Source organism: Carex rostrata, chromosome 8, assembly GCF_964058835.1.
Source record: "Carex rostrata chromosome 8, lpCarRost1.2, whole genome shotgun sequence".
In the NCBI taxonomy this organism is placed as follows: domain Eukaryota; kingdom Viridiplantae; phylum Streptophyta; class Magnoliopsida; order Poales; family Cyperaceae; genus Carex; species Carex rostrata.
The window spans coordinates 11353155-11373344 of NC_135925.1; the positions used below are offsets into that span (position 1 = coordinate 11353155).

The 20190-nt window shown below is 34.8% G+C and overlaps 3 protein-coding genes across 3 annotated transcripts; all 3 read left to right on the plus strand.

Annotated features, from left to right (window-relative positions):
* The first annotated feature begins 6987 nt into the window (after positions 1–6987).
* Positions 6988–8513, plus strand: LOC144558544 (uncharacterized). The gene is made up of 2 exons (XM_078307387.1): positions 6988–7192; positions 7556–8513. Exon 2 carries the CDS (start codon positions 7869–7871, stop codon positions 8511–8513), a length of 645 nt encoding a protein of 214 aa, XP_078163513.1. The 5' UTR covers positions 6988–7192; positions 7556–7868.
* Positions 8514–9341: 828 nt separating this feature from the next.
* Positions 9342–10652, plus strand: LOC144558545 (uncharacterized). Its single transcript, XM_078307388.1, has 3 exons — positions 9342–9470; positions 9577–10393; positions 10465–10652. The coding sequence occupies exons 1-3, from the start codon at positions 9342–9344 to the stop codon at positions 10650–10652; spliced, it is 1134 nt and encodes a 377-aa protein (XP_078163514.1).
* A 6882-nt stretch (positions 10653–17534) lies between these two features.
* Positions 17535–18587, plus strand: XERICO (RING/U-box superfamily protein). Its single transcript, XM_078307064.1, has 2 exons — positions 17535–17732; positions 17812–18587. The coding sequence occupies exon 2, from the start codon at positions 17870–17872 to the stop codon at positions 18290–18292; it is 423 nt and encodes a 140-aa protein (XP_078163190.1). The 5' UTR covers positions 17535–17732; positions 17812–17869; the 3' UTR covers positions 18293–18587.
* Positions 18588–20190: the final 1603 nt, after the last annotated feature.

Consider the following 20190-nt stretch of genomic DNA (forward strand, 5'->3'; position numbering starts at 1 on the left):
TTTTAAAATCCAAACGGTCGATCCGAACCGTTCATCTTATTCTCCATATTAATATCTGCTTGGAGACCAAATTTTACATTTTTATGAATTTTTTTACTATTTATTAAGTATTTTACAAAATTGTTGATCCAACGGTGGCTGCACAAAACAGTAAAACCGTTGGATTAGCGATTTTCAAAGTGGCTTAATAAATAGTAAAAAAATTCAGAAAATTATAAAATTTGGTCTCCAAGCAGATATTAATATGGAGAATAAGATGAACGGTTCGGATTGACCGTTTGGATTTTGAAAACTTAATTATTGAGCCGTAGCACGGGATGCCACTATGCTATCCATAGCACCCCAGCCTAACTCAAGTTACATATGTATACTTTAACTAGGTGTCTTAGCTAGGAAATGAATAGGCATTAAGCAATGAGTTGGCTAAAGCCAGAAGCAATGGCCAAGGAAAGATGAGAGTTTGATTTTTACACGAGGCATTTTAAAAATAGATTTAGAGTTCACACGAGTTCTTATTTAAACAAGAGAACTTCAAAGTGATAAGAAGAGAGTTCTCATATTCAACAAAGACCAAATGATATGTTTCAACATTTAATTATTGCATGGTCAGAATGATTTTAATATTTGTATTGGTTTCTCAAAATCAATTCCCAAATTTTTATTCATATCAGGTGTCATCATGGAGATGTCACTTTGGACGGACATGTAGTACAAGGTAATACACCTTTCGATATTTGAGATCGATGTTTTAGAGTGATGACAAAATTGATGAAGATGTATGTCATAGGATACGAACGGAGTGGGTGAAATAGCGATAGGCATCTGGCATCCTATGTGACAACAAAGTCCCACAAAAGCTCAAAAGAAAGTTCTACAGGACAGTGATCAAACATGCGATGTTGTATGGTGCAAAATATTGGGCTACTAAAATATAATAACATGTCTAGAAGATAAAAGTAGTAGATATGCGTATGTTGCGGTGGATCTGTGGACATACAAGACGCAACTGAATTAGAAACGATGATATACGTAACAAACTTGGGATGACCCTGACTGAAGAGAAGCTAATTACTAGTACAAAAAACCCCTTCACTGATGCTTAACCACCGACTGTTTTAACCGAAGCGTTAGTGTTGCTATACCTACACTGACCCTTTTATTAAATAACAGTCAGTGTTGTGTTCAACACTAACGCTTGAAAACAGTCAGTGTTGGTTGTCAACACTAACGGTTTTTCAAGCGTCAGTGTTGGTAAAAAAACAGTCAGTGTTGATAACCAACACTGACGGTTTCTAGAGCGTTAGTGTTGAATATCAACACTGATTGTTTTTATAAACTGTCAGTGTTGACCACCAACACTGACGGTTTTTAAAGCGTCAGTGTCGAGCACTAACACTGACTCTTTAAAAATCGTCAATGTTGATAACCAAAACTGACTATTTTTTTAAAAAGCATCAGTGTTGGTTCTCAATCTCCATTTATTTTATATACTATATAATATTGTCTTACGGGCAGTGCTGATAATATAATCAAAGTATATCGTATCTATCCTGCGAGGATGTGACAAATTAAAACACCACGTTGAGGAGAACCACGCTCACAAAGAAATGAACTATGTGAAATTTTAGATAATTTTATTTGTGCATTTATAAAAAAAATTATTAGGGTTGAATTTTATTTAAAAGTAATAATATATGTGTATTATGGAAATTTTGTAAGATATTTAACAATTATGTTTATTTTTCATATTCTTGTTAGTTTCATTTTCCATTATAATTTATATTTTTTTCCTTACTTGTTTTTTTTTTCAAATATAATAATTAAAAATATACTATTTTGGTTTGAACATTTCATTGAACACATGTAATACATTAATTTATTTAATAAAATCAAGTTAATACTTCAAATCTTTCAAGTTTTTAGAAATACGAATTTAATAATTACAAGAAAATGCAAGAAGATGGAGAATCCTAAAGAAAATCATAGGTTATATGAAATGTGATTTCAACCGGGATTTTGCGTCCGTTGATAAATTTTAGATGGGAATTCAATTAAGTAATTTATGGATATTTTACAATACAATTAAGTCTTTCAAAATTTATAATATATTTTTAAACTTTGGTTAGTTGTTAAGAAAATATGTACATAAATGAATAATATGATAATTTAATTTATGTTGAACAAAATAAAAATAAAATATGTTAATTAGAAACTTAGAATTTTGTAAATTTAAATTGTATATTTAAAAATAAATTGTTAAATAATTTTGACACATTAAATTATATAGCATTACATGCATGTTGCATATATGACTAACATCTTCTATGCATGAACATGAAACATAAACTCTTGTTTCGTGAGTTAATGAAGAAGCACGGGAATATGTCGTCCGTGGGTCGATCGGAACCGTTTAAATTACTAGTACAAAAAACTCCTTCACCGACCTTTAACCACTGACTATTTTAATTAAATGACAGTCAGTTCACCAACACCGACGGCTTTTTTAAGGGAAGCGTCAGTGTTGCACAAACCTACACTGACCCTTTTATTAAATAACATTCAGTGTTATTTTTCAATACTGACGCTTTAAAAACAGTCCGTGCTGGTTATCAGCACTGACGATTTCTAAAGCGTCAGTGTTGAGCACCAATACTGACACTTTAAAAACAGTCGGTGTTGGTCATCACCACTGACGCTTTGACAACCGTCATTGCTGATAACCAACATTGACTGTCTTGAAAGCGTCAGTGTTGATAACCAACACCGACTGTTTTTTTGGAGCCGTCAGTGTTGGATCATTTACTGACTGTTTTTTATTTATTTTCGTAACCGTCGGTGATTTTCATTTTCCTTCTAAGCAACTTTCCTTTTTCCAGCATAACTATTTAGGTCAGCCGCTTGTGAATTTCATTTCCCGGGTTTGTAACTCAAAATTTTGATCTGCCGCAAAGCATTTCCCCTTCTAATTTTGATTTACCTCTTCGCAAAACGAACCATATCTCCTTCTAAATTTCGATTGTTGTCTCTCCGTAAACCCAAAATCTATTCAGTCTCCTAAAATCTCTCTGCCTTGCTGTCTCTCTCCCGCCTCAGCCTCCCTCGCCACGAGCACAAACCCTTGCTCTCCGCCTGCCTTGCTGTCACTCCCCCACCCCGAGCTCAAACCCTATCCCGCCTCAGCCTTCCTCAGCCTACCCCGCCTCCAGCTTCGGATAACAGTGAAGGAAGAAAAAGGGAAGTCATATGAGGTTGGCCAGCGTGAGTACTAAGCACGCAGTTGTGCCCTTCTGGTGCTATTTAGCTTCACGTCAACTTTGAGCTTCTCAAGGTAATTAATCTCACTAATTGACAAGGCGTGGGGAGAAGGGGAGATTTTATGCAATTGATCTCACTAACTTTATATTTCCTTTATAAATTGTTCAAAATTCAGTGTTCAGAGAAATATGTGTTAATCTTGATATTCAGAAATAGCATTTTTGGTATTCTGACAGCCTATTTTGTGAATTTTGCACAAGCTAATTTACAGGGCCTAAATTTGTGTTCTTGGTGTCTAAATTCTCAAGAGAGTGCAAACTTTGATCCTAGCAAATTTTAAATTTTTTTGAGATCTCTAGCTATGTCAGATGTTTGATTTTGTGAGAGGCAGTCCATGTACCAGCCTGGTACAGTACCAATTTTTTTTTTTTCAGAAGAATCTGAATTTTAAAATGCTCTTAGAAATTGTAGAAAAATCACAAAAATATGAAATTTGTTTCTATTTGTCCATGAAAATGTTCTTTATTAGCTCATAAAATATAGTTTGATCAAATTCTAAGTGTAGATATGGTTCTAATTTTGGTTTGTATAGTGTTGTTTTGGGGCTGTTTGGTAACAGCAGTTTGGAAACTCATCAGTTTTTTCTTCTGACAATCATATTATTTATAAATTATGAACAAATTTTTGAAAATCTTAAAAGTTTAATAGGTCAAGATGGGAAAAGCTCCATTGGGCATCGAAAAGGCTAGAGAAGAGAGGATCAACTCAAACACGGAGAGGATGAAACAACTTGGCATGCAACCTTCAAAGAAGCAAGTAGTAGAAATGTAAACAGTGAACCAATTGTGCCATACTCACTAGTCACTGTCCCTGAATTGGTGCTATTCTCATGCAATCAAATATACTCTTTTGATTATTCAAATGCATGTTGATTCAGGTGCAATTGTGATTCTATTTTTCTCTATACGTCCCTTAATGTGTTTAAATTTACTTATGGTGAAACTTCATATTTGATGAAGGACCTCTTTTATTGCTTGCTTTTACTTCCATTGACCATTTCAGAGCCCTAAGCAAGAAGGTGGGAAGGTGTGTGGATTTTACGTCATAAAACACATGCAAGATCTGGTCACTACGCAATTTGATGTTTTTCCTGATGTATGTATTTTATAATTGAACTTGATTCAATTTTCATATAACTTGGATAAAATTAACTTAATATGTACTCATGCAGTGTGATTTACCGACAAAAAAGTATACATCGATGCAACTTCATGCAATAACAAGACAATGGTGTAGATTTCTCTTGGACAACTACTAATCTATTTACAAGACACGTAATGCTTTGTAAATTTTGTTATATTTGCATATTTTGTTCATATTTGTCATGTAAATTTTGTTATAGTGTGTTTTTTGGTGAATGAATCTATTATGTTGTGTGTTTTTTGGTGAATGAATATATTATGTTGTCTAAATTATTTGTATGATACTTTGTTTAACATCAATAAATGTTAAATAGTAATATATGGATAACAAAAATATGGAGGCTAGCCCAAATATAAACAGAACCATGCCGAAATTTTTATATCAACACTGACGGTTATAAAGCTAACAATGACTATTTTTAATATCTATACTGACGTTTTTAACATCAACACCGACTATTTTTAAAGCACCAGTGTTGAACACCAACACTGATTGTTTTTAAAGCGTCAGTGTTGGGGTTCAATACTGATTGTTTTTAAAGCGTCAGTGTTGGGGTTCAATACTGATTGTTTTTAAAGAGTTAGTGTTGTGCATTAACACTGACTGTTTTTAAAGCGTTAGTGTTGAACACCAACACTGACTGTTTTTGAAAACCTTAAGTATTGAGAATCTACACTAACTGGTTTTTACCCGTCAATAAAAGGTAACCTTCACTGGCGCCGGCTTTACTGACACCGCTATAACAGTTGGTGTAGGGGTATTTGAATAGTCAGTGAAGAGGTTTTTTGTACTAGTATATTAGTTATTACTATTATTAGTGGTACCATTATTACTATTAGTAGTAGTACTACTGCTATGTTATTACTATCTACTTCATCTTGTTATTACGATTGAGTTTCTTTTCTAGCTTACCCTAACTTGTTTGGGACTAAAGATTTGATTGTTGCTGTTGTTAAACTGTCATACGTTGGCTTTTCCAGTGATAGACTTTATAGACTACTGTTGAAAAAGTCAAAGGTTGTTTGTGGCTTCTACCACTGAAAAAAATCAGCGGTATATATTTTTGTTTTAAATTTTCAAACAAATTACATTTAGATGAGGATTAATTGAGGTGTAAAATTTTTCATCAATTAATTTTATCATTGATGAATATCAATCTCACAATAATAGACATTCTAAAAGATATAACAAAACATAAATATTGTATTAGTTCGATTAATAAAAAGAGAGTAAATGATGCTCAATTGTAGAATATCTCTTATTATAAAATAATTTTTTATGATGAATAATTAACAGACCATAGAAATTAGAAACAATTTGATGTTTTTTTTGCAATTTTGATTCTTTCTATATTTTTTTATGTTAGGACCTTCGTCTTTCCGTGAGCTTTCTAAATTGTCAACAAACGTTAAAATCGGAGTTTCTTATCAAAGATTATGACCGTTTAAAGTTTGAAAGAATGCATCGGTTTTTTATTACAAAAATATCAATAGCGCGCCAATGTTTTATACCTGGATTAATTCCAATACAAGTTCATCAATATTTTATTGCAAAAATATATGTGCAGATGTTTCATACCCTAATTTATCCCAATTCAAGTTTTTCAACGTTTCGATAAGATATATATAAAATTATAAAATTATAAACCTTTAATGGTAAAGTAAATTTGTAGTATAAGATATATATAATTCAAGTTTTTGGAGAAACCAAGGACTTGCAAAATATCAATTAAAAAATTATCCAAATCAACGAATTTTTACAACCAATTGATGTCAATCAAATAAACAATAATATCATAATTTTGTGTGTGCAAACATTGATATAAATAATATCAAACGATTTATTTTAATTAATTACGATTTAGTACTTAAGAATTAAAAAAAAAATGCATGGTCGAGGCACAATAACAAGGTTTTCAAATAATATATGCATTATTCTTTTTCAACACCTTTCTGTAAAATATGAAGAGTTGGGCTACGGTGCTTCGAGAAGTAAAACAAGTATTTTACTTCACACTCATATTTTGCGATTTTAAAATTCAAAACGTTGATCCGAACCGTTCAAGTTGATCTCCATATTAAATTGTGCTTGGAGACCAAATTTTATATTTTTTGGAAATTTTTTACTATTTCTTTAGAATTTTTGGAAATCGCTATTTTTATGGTCCAGATTTTTCTGAAAAACAGTGATTTTTAAAAATTATAAAGAAATAGTAAAAAAATTCAAATGTAAAATTTAGTCTCCAAACAATTTAATATGGAGATCAACTTGAACGGTTAGGATTAATGTTTTAAACTTTGAAATTGAAGATACAGATGTGAAGTAAAATACTCGCTTTACTTCGCGAAATACCGTAGCCCAACTCAAATATGAATTACAAAATTGTCACATATAATATGTCTGACACTTGAATAATTCATGAATTTGACATATAATATGTGATTTATTTTTTTATCATTTGTAGAATTGGCGGCCATTTTTATTAATATTCTTAAAAAAATAGAAAATTTTAAAAATGCCCCTCTCTCTAATTTTTTTTCATACATGCCCTGACCGCCTGGGCCTGGGGCGGCCCAAAACAGCTAGTGAGGCGCCCCAGGGCCCGGCGGCCCATACCTTAAGTGAGGCGCCACCCCCTGGGGCGCCCCACTAGTCCTGTGATTTAAACGCATTTTCTGCCTCTGTCACTTCCCGATCTCAGACCTTCTCTGGAGGCGATAACTGGGGAAAATAGGTATGTTTTTTTAATTATAATAATTAGTAATTATAATTATAATAATTAGTAATTATAATTATAATAATTAGTAATTACTGTTCCAAATTTACTGTTGCACTTACTGTAGCGTACTGTACATTACTGTTGACATTTACTGTAGCGTACTGTACATTTACTGTTGACCTGTACTGTATCGTACTGTACATTATTGTTGGTATTTACTGCAGCGTACTGTACAATTACTGTAGCAATTGCTGTACACCTACTGTAGAAAAATTGTAATTTTTTTTAATTTTGTTTATTTATTTTTCAATTAGTCATTTATTAATGTACCCATTATTATGTCATGTAATACTTGTAAATTTTTTTTTTAAAATGTAGTTTGTTAAAGAAGAGATGTTAGTTGCACTGTATGTCGGCGGCAAGCTAGAAAGGGATGAAGATGGCGTGCATTACACGAAAGAAGTCGCATTTGGCTTCGAGATTAATGAAAATACCACATTTGAGGAACTGAAGCAGCTAATATACGAAAAGACATCTGTAAACCCCAACAGGTATGAAATAGAGTTGGCTACACGGATTGACAACTCACGTGGGGGGGGGGGGTAGACCTTACTTTGTTAAGTTTCCAATAACAGATGCCAATTTGTGGAGAGTTGTGTATACTCAATTTGTAGCTTGTGGGGTCCCGGTAATGGACATATATTCGAAGAGGGTTCCCCGCACGAGGGCTGGACCTTCAAGTTCGGCTGGGGCTGGACCTTCAGGTTATGACAACCAGGGGTACCATCAGCACTCCCCTTATGACCACCAGGAGTACCACCAGCAATCCCCTTATGACAACCAGGGGTACCACCAGGAGTATCACAGCCCCGGTAATGACAACCAGGGGTACCACAACTCCCCAGAAAATACTGAAGAGTTACCACTACCACCCAGACAGACACCCATAATCCCTAGATTTCCAACTATGCCAGAGTCAGGACCGGTACCCGTTAATCGAAATGATGTTGATGTTGATGTTGATGCTATTGATGCCGTACCAGAAAGAGAAATGGAAACGGGGGATGAATACCAAGGGGTTTGGGAAGATGATGACTTATCAGATGGTGATGCAAATGTAGCAGGGTTGTCCAGGGCAGAAAAATTCCCGATTAGAGGTCGGGGGAATAAGCATCCGGTTGCCACATTCAACGACACCACAGCTTTCGAAGAGGCAGACATTAGTTTCTTTGGTCCTCGTGTTGTATACAACAAAGAACTTGCCGCAGGGCAAGTTTATACCAGCGTAGACGAGCTTGTAAAGAAAATATATGAGACTCATGTTCACGGCAACTAGGAATGTATAATACACAAAAGGGACCGAACAAGGTTAGTTGTGCTTTGTTCAACTCACCCGCACTGCGAGTTCCGCCTTTTTGCAACCCCTGCGGGTTCAGGGGAAGCATGGATGATTAAGAAGTGCGAACCACCTCATACATGCAAGTCTGCGTCCACAAGGACAGACCATTCAAATCTGACAGCATCACTAATTGCCGATGCAATTGAGGAGGACATTAAGTTGGATCCATCGATGAGCATCAAGGCGGTGGCTATGACCGTCAGACACAAATACAAATATGTAATCCCAAAATACAACAGGCTGTGGAGAGGTCGTGAACTTGCGATTTGCAGGATATTTGGTAGTTGGAAGGACTCATATGGCTATCTGGCACCATTGCTCCAGGCCATGGCAAGTACAAATGTCGGCACCGTATATGAGCGATGGCATGGCCCTTTTTTTGATAAAGACGGTGTACTAATAGAGGGAGCTAAACAATTCAAGGGCATAGCATGGGCTTTTGGTCCTTGTATCCAGGCTGTGCCATACATCAGACCTGTTATCAGCATTGATGCATGCTTCATGTCTGGCCGTTACGAGGGGAGACTACTCATAGCATGCGCATATGATGCTGAGAACCAGCTGTTGCCTTTGGCGTTTGCAATTGTTCGTAAAGAGGACGGCGAGAACTGGGGATTCTTTATGCAGTTTTTAAGAAGACGGGTGATTGGGGAAGGGAAGTTTTTCTGTGTGATATCAGACCAGCACAAAGGAATAAAATATGTTTTTGATCGTGAAGATTACGGTTGGTCAACACGTACTGGCCAGTGTGTGCACAGGTTATGTATGCAACACGTTGCGGAGAACCTTTCCAAGGCAACCGGAGGCGACACGTGGGTTACTGATACATTTAGATGGAATTGCAGAAAGAAAAAGCCGAGAAGGGTGGTAGAGATGACTAGCAGTTTTGCAAGGGTACATGCATTTCAATTGTTTACATATATTATTGTACTTTAAGAAAACAATTTTTTTTACTACAATTGTTTACTTACATTATTCTATTTCCTTATTTTCTATGTAGTACATGCCAAAGGCAAATCTCTACTTAATGAAGGTGGGGAAAAATAATCCCCGAGATGTCAACGAAGATCCAGCATACGAGAAAATATATCAATCCCGGGATGGAGGTTGGCGTTGGGGAATTATGACCACCAACGGATCCGAGTCGCTGAATGCAGTATTCAAGCAGAGCCGGATGTTGCCTGTGGCTGCAGTTGTAGAGGACACATTCTACAAGTTAAATGCCTGGTTTCAGGAACGGCGTGCTAAGGCCGCAGAATTAATAAGGATGAACCAGTCATTTTCAACAAGGGTGGAGGAGAAACTAAGACGACACAGAGACAAAGGTGCAACCATGACCGTGATCCCGATGGGTAACGATGGAACAGAATTCGAAGTGCAAAATCCAAATGAGTACGTTCCTACCACCCGTAAACCAGACGGCACTATGGCGTTTGTCAAGAGGGCTTGCAAGTACGTGGTTAAATTCGGAGATGCCAGGGCGGTAACCTGTACATGCCAAGGACCCCAGCTAAGTCACATACCCTGCAGTCACGTGATGGCGGTATGCCGAGTGAGGAACTACTGTGAGGATCACTATGTTGCTGACATGTACCGTACCGATTACCTTGCTTCCACTTGGGGTGGATCTTTCCATTCTTATCCTGATCAGCATGAGTGGCCTACATATGTCGGAGATAGAATATTACCTTCAGAAGGATGGATAAGAAAGGGAAGGAGGAGACACAAGCGTATTGTAATGACCATGGACGAGATGGGTGGTAGGCGACCGTCGGGAAATCGGGCTCGCCGTTCTGTTTCCGACAGGCGCAGGGCAGGTACGTAGAATTGTACAAAATTTATTTATGCTTTAATTATATTACTAACTGAATTGCATTGTTACATTTAGATGCAATAAACGAACACAACGAAAGAGAAAATGCCAGAGTTGTCGCTGAAGCAACCGGTAGAACACAACCCCCTCCTCCTGTAAGCCAATCATCTAGTAGCCAAGCCTCTACAAGTAATGCCGCACCTGCCACTGGTACCAGAAGAACTAGTCGTTTGTTAGGTTTATTCAGACGTGGTGGCAGATAAACTTGCTATTTTGCTTATGCGAATTGATTTATTTGGTATATGTGTATGTGTATGTGTATGTGTATGTGTATGTGTATGTGTGTATGTATATGTATGTGTATGTGTATGTGTATGTGTATGTGTATGTGTATGTGTATGTGTGAGTTTTTTTGTATGTGTATGTGTATATATGTATGTGTATATGTGTATGTGTATGTGTATGTGCATGTGTGTATGTGTATGTGTGTATATTATACATATAGTTCACCAAAGAAATAAAAATAAAAATTAAAGTTATAAAAATTTACGACATCACTTCGTAAATATATCAAATATTATATTTTTTGGCATACACATACACATATACATAATATTTTATTTTTTGACATACACATATACATAAACCCAACACTTTTTTCAACAAAATTATTCAAATCAAAATACTAAGATTTCTCAAAAAAAAAAAAAAAAAACCAAATTACTAATGGGGCGCCCCAGGGGGTGGCGCCTCACTTGGGGTATGGGCCGCCGGGCCCTGGGGCGCCTCACTTGGTGTTTTGGGCCGCCCCTGGTCCAGGCGGTCAGGGCATATTTAAAAAAAAATGAGGAACAGGGTTATTTTTAAAATTTTCTTTTTTTTCAGGGATATTAATAAAAATGGCCGTAGAATTGGCAAGCATCTTTTTGTTTGTTTTCTAAACGATATTAATATTTTGGTATTTCATTCGCACTATCGAAAAAACCAATAGTTCTGATCATATAAATAATATTTCGTACTATATTCGAATTAAAAAATTTAAAAATCTCGTCGATTTTTTTTTTTAATTTTGAATTTGTTACAACATATATACGAGGATTTAACCGGCTGATTCCTTCAAACACTTGTTGTAAGTACCATTTTTTTAGAAAAGAAAGGATCTAGCCTCTTCTTTCTTCTTATATTTTTTCAGTAAATACTAGACTACGAACCTTAATTTTTCACTAGAAGATTATTATAATCACTTTAAAAGATGTGGTTCTCGTTTTACATACACTAAATTAACTTTAAAATCCTAGCAATAGACAAATAAAAAAAAAATCATGCATGTACTATCAGATGACGTTAATTAACTTAAGCACACAAAAGAATTCTTTCTGTGCTTGTAATTAACTTTATGAAATAATGAAGCAAACAAAAGATTCCTTTGAGTGCTTGTAATTTAAAATGCTTCCATTGGATTAGGGATACCAAATGGTGCACCTCCAAGTAGTCCTTGCCACTTGTATTATAAGGCAAATAGCCTAATACCTTCAAATACTTAATCCCAATCATCATGGAATGGATAAGTACATGAAATATTTATATGTAAAAATTAAATGAAAGAAAAACAGGATCCAACTTTAACTTTTGTTCTTCTCATATTTAGGTTATAATTGCGTATCTCAAAGAAACTTCACACAGAGTTATTTGTTTTATAATTTATATAAATTCACTCTTTGTATAAAGTAATTGGAACATGTTAAAGCACTGAAATAGAATTAAGTATCAAATTTTTTTTACCAATGAAAATTCACACACAATGGTTGTGAGCTCCATTTTTAGTCATGGATAATGCCTACAAATTCAATAGTAAAATAATAAAATATTATGCATAACCAATTTATTAGAGAGGAGGGCTTGCGGATTATATTATTTCTTCTTTAGTTTTTCCCAACCTCAATTATATTTGCAATATTAGAACGTTTAATCCTTTTCTTCATCTTTTAAAAAAAATAACTTCTTTGTATTAGACAATTTATATAAGCCATTTAGGAAAGCATGCGCACAGAGGCAGACTTCAACGGTTTGATTGATTCAGTTTCTGGTTCGGTTTGATTCAGTGTCTCTTTTGGGACTTCTGAGTGGTGATTATCCTGACCCAGTTGATTCAGTTTCCGATCTGATTTGATTCAATGTATTCTATGATGAAGTCTATCAGTAGAACAACTATGCACACAGAAGAAACCATCACTAGACTCATATCATTTTCATCAAACAAGGATGACTAAAATTGTGTCCACATGATACATATACCACTCTGTGTTTTTAGTTTGTTTACGACTGAGTACTTTGTAAGATATTTTCTGTCTAATCTTATGGCACAGCTGATTTGTACCTCTTTAAATTAAGAATTACCTACGGATTTTATAAAAAAAGAAAAAGAAAAAAAAAGATCAGCCACAGAGCATCCAATGAACACCCGTTGTTTTCTAGCAAGAGGTCCAGGCATTAGTGAAAACGATAACTTCTATTGGAAATTGGAATTGCAAGCAACAAATTAAGCATTATTTCTCCACCAGACTTATACTATTTTTTACATTTTTTATGTTTACCAATTGAAAATGACCACATTAAGAGAAGCTCCAGGTGTCACTTTAGAACTCATCGAGTGCGCTTGATCAGTTAATGCTGACAAAACTGTTGCTTACAGACTTACAGTGCGAAGGCGATTGAAAATTTCTGAAAGGTACATTTGCCATCAGCATTCGAGTTAATAGTTGTCACGTAAATTGGTCGTTAGCATTTAATGCATTATCGGAATTGAACCTGACACGGACTGGGTAACAACAGTTGGCGAATTATACATCAGAGACAGTGTGCCGAATTGATTTAAAATTTTAAATAATTTCACATAAAAAAAAGAATTTATTTAAATAATTAACAAAAAGTCAGAATATGGGCACGCTTGTTCGCACCAAGGAGAACAATTGGCAAACATCATCAGAATATTGATCATGATAGATAGGGACTTTAACTTTGGTAATTTGGCGAATTGTAGGTTAAGATATAGCGCCATTCTGGTAATTGTGGTAGGTTGGATAACACCAGCATCTGCTGAGCCTAAACCTTTTGCCAGAATATTTACTGAATATTTGGATAGCAATAATTGAAAATTAATTGATTTTTCTTTTGAAAATTATATATAGTTCAGTCTCCTTCATAATATATAAAATGTGTGCTTACTTTTTAGTGGTTAGAATTTTACATTGTAGTTGTAAATAACATGGGGGATTATACATTAAATAAAAGGTATTGAGAGAGTTCGAGCGAAGTCACAGTACTATGCAAAGTTCATGCAAGTCAGTACTATGAACTAATATTTTTATATTCAAAGTTTAAATAATCAATCCAAATTGTTCAACATGATAATTTTTTAATATTCTTTAAATAGATAGAAAATTACTGTAAAGTTTGTAGACCATTTAAAAGTAGTAGTTGTCTATTTATCTAAAAAGTTAGTGAAAAAATTATAGAAAATATAAAATTTAGTTTGCAAGTAACATTTTTATATACAATTCGCTTTGAACAGTTCAGCTCGACTATTTGAATTTTAAAAATAAAAATATTAATTTATAGTACAAACTAATCTCACTCGAGGAAGTTCAACGCAAATTTCTGAAAAAAGAAAAAACTAAGAATTCCACCCACATTTTAAGCTATCGCTAGAGTGAGAAAAATAGTATGACGGAGCTGACTCTGTTACAGACGTTCCGTAATTTGCATGTCCCATACCGTGATTATAAGCGTCTCGTCGTGACCATCTTTTAAAAATTTAACACAGCATAACATACCACGCAAAACACTACCAATATAACCATCTAACCGGTGCTACTGTGCATCGGTGCATGTACAACCTCAAAACCTAAAAAAAAAAAAAAAATCGAAAATCGAAAAGACCAAAAGTATAAAATTATCATAGTGAAGGTTTAAAAAAAAACAAATAAAAATGATCCTGTTTAGTTGTCTCAGTTAAGAAAAAAAAAGACAACTATATGGAAAATTCTAAAGGACTGATGAATTATTTATAAATTTTATAAATACCCCGCTGACGACTATAAATCATAAAGCAGGTTCTAATTTATATAAGAAATGTAAAAATCTAAATTAAACCTCTAAAAAATACTAAACTAATTTTGAAACTTAAAAAGGTCAGAATTTTAAATTTAAACCTAAAAAATATGTGCCTCCGGACATTATTTTTGTTTTAAGTTAATTTGATTAGGCATTTTCTTGTGAATGAATTAAAATTGACAGTTGTTTTTTTATATCCGGTTGATTTTCAAAATATATTAAGCTAACAATTTTACTCTTCCATGATTAATAATTTAGTTGCCTCTTCAACCTAGTTAATTATATGCTTGGTTCAAATTTAAATTTAACCGGATTGTAATTTTGTCCAAATTTTCTGCCATAAGGAAATATGCTTTGCGCGAGCAAGCGAACCTAGTAAAAGAGGTTCATATCGTGCAATATAATTGGGATTGATAGATAATTTTTGCCAAGTAATTATTTCCGAAATTTTATGAACATCCTTCATTACAAAAAAAAAATAAAAAATCCACAAATGTCCCTCTTTTTTATTTTTAAAAGTGCCCAATTGGACGGTTATCTTCGAAAGTGAACCGTTCAGATTCTAGGCGGTTCTATTTTTAAAACTTCCACAACTGCTTAGATTCCAAAGTGAATCAGGACGGTTGGTGCAGTTTTAAAAATGAAAAAGGAGGGCATTTGTGGATTTAGGCCAAACGAGATTGTGTGGTCTGAAAAAAAAAGTTTCATTTTAACACCAGTGTTGTAAAAAAAGTCCGTTTAGGCTTATTAATCGGCCGATTAGTCGTTACTTGTGATCAAATTGTCATGGATTTTTCTGACTAATTGACCGATATGACAGATTATGACTCATTATTCTCGACGCTTGACGGTATCTTGTCCATCCAACAACTGCATACCGGTTTTTACAACATTGATTAACACAAAATGTTTTGTTTTGAAGATAGCAATATTATATACCCAACTAGAGTGGGAGAAATGGCACGGTGGAGTTGACTCTGTCACGGAACGGTACGGCACGTGTTACTGTTCCGTGCCGTGATCATCTCTTGACATTTTGGTCACAGCACGGCACGCGAAAGATCCGGTCACAGCATGGTAAGGCACGTAATCATGAGAGTCATGTGTAATTAGTTTCATTAGGTCTTAATCAAATGATGGATCTTGAAGAAACTAATTTAAATTATAAAAAAATAGTTAAACGTAAGAAACGTGACCAGTTACGTTTGATCACAGTGACTCTATGACCACCCCTTGACGTTTTGGTCACGACACAGCACAGCACAAGTCACTGTTCACTTGATCATGACACGGCACAGCACGAGACCAAAGTCACGACGTGTTAGTCACGGCATGACACGTTTTTTCCACTCTATACCCAACCAACGGACATGCATCAGCATACCGTGCCTTGTAAGTGCTACTTTTGATTTACTGTATGATAAACAGATAAGCTCAAAGAACAAAAAATGAGCATCTAGACAGACAAAAAAGGAAAAAAAAAAAATACAACATGCGAGGCACGGGAAAGCATTCAGTAAAATAACCTTTTGTTTTTCTTAAAGTATAATGATGGTTAAAATTTTAATATTATTTTAAATATACGATTTTGATTTTTTTTCACGAATAATAATGACTTCAATTTATTGAAGTAATATAATCATAAACGTCTATGGAAGTTTACATTTACAACTGATTGAAACTCTAGTAAAATTATTTAATTATTTAATATTAGACTTTTCAGCTTCGGGGAAGATTTAAAAAAAATATATATTATTTAATATTAAAATAAAATTGGTTCGAGTTTCAAAACTGTGATCTTTTACGCAAAGAGCTAGAAAAATGCAATGTATAGGTAGGTGAATCTTCATCTGTATTCTGTTTTTTTCTTCATGCGATCTGAAAAGGATTGAATCGTTTCACATCACTAATATTAATGAAGTGTTTTTGTAAACAAAAATTTTGGAGTTTTAACTTGTTGATTGGACTATCTGATTAGATTGATTAACGAGGGAAAAAAAATGTTTTTAAGGCATATACAACAACGAACAAAGCGAACAGAGGTGAAACAAAAAGGAAAAAAAAAATAAAGTGTCTCTTGCTGAACTCATTCCATCGTGTTGAGTATCGGACTGAAGTAACGGATCAGTCAGTGGTATCTTCTCCTCTTCGGTGATGGAAGTGCGAGTGATCTTCCGTTTGTGTACAGTAGGTATACCTTCTGTTTTTAGTTTGATGTCTGTGTGTTGTTTTGTGCTTTCTGCCTCTTTCTCTGTCTTTCTTCTTCTATTTCTGTTTACATGTGACTGTTCTGGACTGGTTGATTTAGTTTCCAGTCTGGTTTGATTCAGTGCCTTCTTAGTTGATGGGTGATTGTCCTGATTCAGTCGATTCGGTTCCCGGTCTAGTTTGGATTCAGTGCCTTCTCGGCCGTGATATGCACACAGAGGAAATCATCGCTAGGTTTCTATCACTCTAATCAAGTAAGGATGATCAAATTTAAAATGTAAATGCCCTTGTGCGTTTTTAATTTTGATTAGCTATATATTTTCACACTCTAATTTCATGTAGCTATTTTATAACTTTTTCTATAGATACAATAGGCTATAAGTTTTCAGAAAAATTCAAAAAAAAAAAATAGTTCCTACTACGAAGCTCTCGATGGACACTTTTAAAAAAAAAAAAAAAAATAGTACGCGCAAAACCTTCTGTATTTACTATAACAAACAAAAAGATTTACAGCAAAAACAAACTTACAACTAAAAAGAGGAAGTTTATTAAAAGAAATAATTAATACTTCGCTTGGACTTAAAAAATAAGTAAACTTGCGGTCACACCCGAGCGCAAGCTGGGGGGCTGGGGGGCCTGGGGCGGCTGATCGTCAAATTGCAAATTTGTGTCTCTTTATGTACTTCTGTGTTGCTAGTCATCACTGCAACAATGTGCCACTCAACAACGACTCACTATATAATATTATCTACAGAAAGTTTCGCAGAGAAATAAAATCTATATCATCTATTCTAGCACAAAAACCCCACTGTTTGCTATCTTCCCACTCAACTGCTCATCATAGGTGCCCCTTCTTTTTCACGTGACTTACACGCCTTTCCCTTCTCTTCTTCCCCAGCTCCGTCTCTCAAGCACCCAAAACGGCAATAAGAAAGGTTCCGATCTAATCCCTTCACATTACCTAAGCTACTTTCTCTCTCTGATAATTATTACCAAATTTTTGTTCTATTCTCCATCTTTAGGTATTTAATTTTCTTTCTTGCTTATTTACTCTTTTCACAAATCACTTGATCTAACTAGTTTCCCCTTTTCTAAAATCAGATCTATCCGATATCATATTGTCAATTTAATCGTCGATTGCACTGTTCTAGCAACCGAGATGGGTATAATTTACATGCCATCACCTTCAGACGATGTGCTCACTTTAATCCTTGTTAACACCGCTCTCACCGTTTCCCTCTTGAAGCAAATCATCTCATCAGTTCTCTCCTATTTTGGTTGGACCCGGCCCAGTGAACCAGAAGACTCCGTTCTGACCCTTACCGACCTGTTTCGTGCCCGGTTTACACCAGTTCAGTTTGGGTCGGCCACTTGCCGGAGCAGGACAGAGCGCCATGTGGACTGCCGGGTGTGTCTGAATCGATTCAAGCCTGAGTCAGTGGTGAACCGGCTTCCTTGCGGCCATGTGTTTCACAAGGGTTGCCTTGAGACATGGCTGGATTACCAGCATGCTACATGTCCGCTATGCCGGTCCCAGCTGCTCAGCGGTGGTGGTGAGCGTCATACTGGTATTTGGTTTTGAGGTTAATTTAGGTTGGAAATCACTCGGAGGCGAGTGTGCTTTGTGCTAGAACTCTAGAAGGAAATCTTTAGGTACCACCGGCCTATCTCTGTCTCTTTTTTCCTCTTCTGTTGTGTAAATATATTGTAATATTGTGATAGCTAGAGTGATGCTGTGACGCCTTGGTGCACCAGCTTAGAGCAGGGATTGTTTGTTCTTACTGTAGGCCGATGCGAGTTTTTTTTTTTTTTTTTTTTTGTTTATGAATTAGACTTATCATGTAGTTCTAAACTTCTAAATTGCGCCTCCTGCTCAACCATATCTTTCAGTATTTTCTTTCCCCACTATTTCGGATGAGAATTTTAACCTGGCTGGGTATATTCTCCATTCTCATAATATAATCCGCCTTTATTAGGCATCAGCTTATCAGACAACTGATAATTTGTGCGAATCCGGAAAGAGGAATTCAAAATTACTTGAATTGAAGAAACTTACAGTGGAAAAATGGTAGATGGCTAATTGGTAATGTTTTATTTGCGGTTCTAATTATGGTTTGGTGCCAACTGATAAGTAACTTTTAATGTTTGCTCGTCTAATTTAATGATTAAGCTTTGCAATTTTCTCTTAAAGGACGGTGAAACTATTTTAAGACCAAAAACCATGCAGCCAATAAATTAAATGTACTTGAACATGCTTTAGATATATCTTAAATCACTTTGAGGCTTCTTTTAATTATTTTTTTTCTGACAGAAAGATCACTCTGAGATATTATTGCTCTAAAATATAGCCATTCATTCTTTGACTTGTGTATTAGTTATTAATAAACATCTACTAATTTTTCCTTTCTATTGTTGAATAAGCTAATGAATATTATAATCTCTGGATTACGTATTCCAAGTTTAAAAAGGAATACTTTTAATCCTAGTAGGCGGGTGCAGGCGCTAAAATTTTATTCTTAAATATTATTTTAATGATATTAATGCAAGTTTTAAGGACGTAAGGTCGTTAGGATCTTTCTGTTAGATACTTTAGTATCGTCGAGTGCGTGGCATCTCTAGAACATCATTACTTTAGGATAGATACAAAGTGGATGACAGGGAATCGGCCGACCGCACCTAGGGCTGTGACTGAGTCCAATACGCAGTGAATTAATTTGTGTTGTGATTAGGGCTACAAACGAATCAAATCAAATCAAACTTATTCTTAATTGAGTTTGAATTTGAATAAGATTCGAACCGAACTGGTTTGATTTATTTCAGAACGAACTAATTTTGAATCGAATTAATTGCAAACTACAAATTTTTCGAATCAAAATCAATCGGATTACAAACTACAACTTTTTTTTGGCAGCTCTAGTTATATCGGTAGTTTATGCATTAGTTTTCTTCTCGTGGAACAAAATTCACACGGTTTCCTTTAACCTTTCACGAATTCACACTGATGAATTATGGACCAGCTCAAGATTCCCTTACTTTTTACGCTGCTAGATTGATTAAAATCACAACATGGACCTAGTCAAATGAAACTTATTATATTGTTAATTTGTTACGCAAACATTTTCCTATTATAAGTTACCATTATATTAACAATTTTGAGCTCTGATATAAGTTTGATTCATGCATTATTAAAGATTGATGGTCGAATCCATTAGTTGCATTATTTGAGATTCGAACATAAATAGTTCGCGAATCAATTTCAAACGAATTATACCCAGTTTGAGTTTGATTTGAATAAGATTCGAATCAAACTGGTTTGATTTGTTTCAGAACGAACTAATTTCGAATCAAATTAATTGCGAACTTCTTTCAAATCAAAATCAAATCGAATCACAAACTACAAACTTTTTGTGCAACCCTAGTTGTGATTCTTCTGCCAAAATAAAATAAAATAAAGTAATTTGTGTTGTGATTATACTTATC

Bases quoted from the DNA above. Each gene is read 5' to 3' on its own strand.
- LOC144558544 (XM_078307387.1), top strand. From the start codon at position 7,869: ATGGACATATATTCGAAGAGGGTTCCCCGCACGAGGGCTGGACCTTCA.
- LOC144558545 (XM_078307388.1), top strand. From the start codon at position 9,342: ATGCAACACGTTGCGGAGAACCTTTCCAAGGCAACCGGAGGCGACACG. The intron at 9,471-9,576 runs GTACATGCATTT...TTTTCTATGTAG, and splicing joins TGACTAGCAGTTTTGCAAGG to TACATGCCAAAGGCAAATCT. The intron at 10,394-10,464 runs GTACGTAGAATT...TGTTACATTTAG, and splicing joins TTCCGACAGGCGCAGGGCAG to ATGCAATAAACGAACACAAC.
- XERICO (XM_078307064.1), top strand. From the start codon at position 17,870: ATGGGTATAATTTACATGCCATCACCTTCAGACGATGTGCTCACTTTA.